The 2,825-nt window shown below is 34.1% G+C and overlaps 1 protein-coding gene across 1 annotated transcript in view; it reads left to right on the top strand.

Moving 5' to 3' along the window:
* Nucleotides 1–2,825, top strand: part of RNF149 (ring finger protein 149) — a 41,937-nt gene that overhangs the window by 8,941 nt on the left and 30,171 nt on the right. Inside the window, exons 2-3 of the mRNA XM_023536609.1 lie at nucleotides 614–864; nucleotides 1,777–1,845. Coding sequence (XP_023392377.1) covers nucleotides 614–864; nucleotides 1,777–1,845 — 320 coding nt within the window. The remainder of the gene's footprint in view (nucleotides 1–613; nucleotides 865–1,776; nucleotides 1,846–2,825) is intronic.

The raw sequence follows: 2,825 nt of genomic DNA, 5'->3' as shown, positions 1-2,825 counted from the left end.
TTTAGAAGCAGCATTTTTAAGATTTTAAAAATCCTATTAATATTTTGTGGTTATTTATACATAGATAGGAGTTTTTCGTGTGTGCATGTCTTATGTCTGCTCATACCTTCAGAGAAATGTGAAATAATAGTGACCATAGAAATCCTCAGATTGTCTCCCTGAGTGTAATGGGCATGCTTTAGACGTTATATTAATATTTATAAGTGAAATTGGTCTGTATAGTTAGTTCTTTTGTTTTTCTTCACCATGTTTGGTTTTATTATCTTAGAAATTATTTTAAAACTTTTTTTTTTTTTTTAATCTGCTGTGGAATTATTTAAATATCATTGGTGTTGTCCTTAAAAGGTTTGGTGGTAAAATTCATCTGTGAAACTGAGTGGGGGCTCCTATTTTTGGGGAGGTAGTCCTTAGTGATTTGTTCTACTTCTCATGTAATCAGTCTGTTTCTGTTTTCTTTGTTGGGACCAATTTTGGTAACTAATGTTTTCCTTAAAAATTACCCATTTTACTTAAGTTTTTGGACATATGCATAGATGAGCCATAGTGTTCTCATGTTTCTCTTAACTATCTTATTTTATGTTCTTTTTATTGATTTCTTTGTTCTTTCTTACAGGAACAGGAAGTATAGTGGTCATTATGGTTAGCTACCCAAAAGGAAAAGAAATTTTGGATCTGGTGCAAAAAGGAATTTCTGTCAAGATGACCATAGAGGTTGGCACCCGTCACGTACAGGAGTTCATTAGTGGGCAGTCTGTGGTGTTTGTGGCCATTGCCTTCATCACCATGATGATTATCTCATTAGCCTGGCTAATATTTTACTATATACAGCGTTTCCTGTATACTGGCTCACAGTTCGGAAGTCAGGTAATTATGAATGACTCTTTTTAACTTTACTTTTTAAAAGATATTTTGTAAGTTTTCCTATATATATTGCTTGAAGTTATATGGGACCCTATTCTTAATTTTATTTTCACTCATTGATATTTAAGCATCAATATGATCTTTCTGAAAATAAGTTCTTAGTTAGAATATATTAAATTTTCCGTTCTGTGAGAAATTAGATACCTTTAAATCTGGGTCACTTTTTGCACATTTTGCTCCTGCAGATACCCTCTTTGTCCTTTTCCAGATATAAAGGAATGACAGGCATGAGGTTGAGGGGACCTGGTTCTGTGTTTATAAAGAGAACCCAGGGCCCCAAGGCGATGAGCAGAGTGGGAGGGCCTTTTTTGTCTCCCTTTGTGGAGCAACTTTCAAAGTCATTTATCTGCAGACACTGTCTCAGTAATAGCTAAGAGGAGGACAGGTGAGGAGCCAGAGGCTCCCAAAGGCAGGCCTTTTAAATTTCACACTCACCTCTGTTTCTTGAAAAGTTGCACTTCCTGGCTTTGTGGCTGTGGTCAGTCATTTCGGGGTCATTATCTATCTGATGACTAGGAAACCTCTTACCTTTTAGGTGTTTATAGATGGGCATGTTGTGGCCCCATCCTTGGCTTACTACTTTCTTGCCAGTATTTAAACATAAGAATTGGAATTGGGTTCTCTTTCAGACATGAAATTGAAAATGAGTATTCTTGATCAAGCAGCTCTTAAAATTATATCTGGCTGTTTTATACATTAAGACTTATATAGTAATTTTTAAAGTTATTTCCATTGTAATCATTTAACTTTGCTTTTTAAATTAATTTTTCCTATCAGCGTCCTTATATGATTTTTTAAAAATAATGATTTAACATAAAATTTTCAATTATGATATATATTTTTTTCCTATCTAAGAGCCATAGAAAAGAAACCAAGAAAGTTATTGGCCAGCTTCCACTTCATACTATAAAGCATGGAGAAAAGGTACCACTTTTATGGGTTTTTTTGTTTGTTTTAGTTTGGTTTAGATTAGACTGTATGTCTGTGTGTCTTAGTAATGTTTTCCAATTTGCTAAATTCACAGTATTGAACATGTGGAGTTTTGGCTTGTTGGAGTTAGTACTAACTTTATATGTGTTTACTTTAAAGCAGGCTTGTCAGCAGTATGCGACGAGCCTTTCAGACCTGTGCTTTTTGAATTTACATATGGGTAATTGAATTTAAATTAATTTACATACAGCTAAACTTAAAATTCATATATGCAATGGAATATTACTCTGCCATTAAAATGAAATCCTACCATTTTCAGCGGTGTGATGGACCTAGATGTTGTTATGCTGAGTGAAATAAGTCAGAGAAAGATAAATACCATGTGATTTCATTTACATGAGGAATCTAAGGAACAAAAATAAACTATAATCAAAAAACACAGATATAGAGGAAAATCTGGTGAAGGGGAAGGGGAATGGGGACTGGGAGAAAGGGATGAAGGGTTAAAAATGACAAATTAGTAGTTGATAGTCATAGGATGGGGAGCACTGCATAGTGAATGCAGTTAGTATTAATGTAATGGCTAGATGGAGAGCCAGAAGAGAGAGAGAGCAATTGGGATTGTTTTATAAACGATATAAATGCCTAACCAATGTACTGTATACTTGAAACTTAAAAAAACAAAAACAAAAAAAAACAGGTTTAAGGAGGAGGGAGCAATCAACTGAGTCAAGTACTGGGAGAAGGGCTAGTAAGTCAAGGATGGAGGGGGGGAGGGTTAACTTGATTAGGCACGATGAAGATGGCAAAATGTGTTATAGGCAGAACAGGAAATAACAAATGCTCTTCATGTCTTCATTGTACATCTACATATTACGCAAAACTGGGCGTGATAAGACATTTGCTAAATGAAAAATAATTTTAAAATGGTAAAGGTAATATAATATTATTAAAAATCATAAAAAAAAAAAAAA

This window comes from Pteropus vampyrus, unplaced genomic scaffold (genome assembly GCF_000151845.1).
Source record: "Pteropus vampyrus isolate Shadow unplaced genomic scaffold, Pvam_2.0 Scaffold160, whole genome shotgun sequence".
In the NCBI taxonomy this organism is placed as follows: Eukaryota; Metazoa; Chordata; class Mammalia; order Chiroptera; family Pteropodidae; genus Pteropus; species Pteropus vampyrus.
Note: the sequence above shows the minus strand (reverse complement) of the source record. Positions and strands in the feature narration are given on the sequence as shown.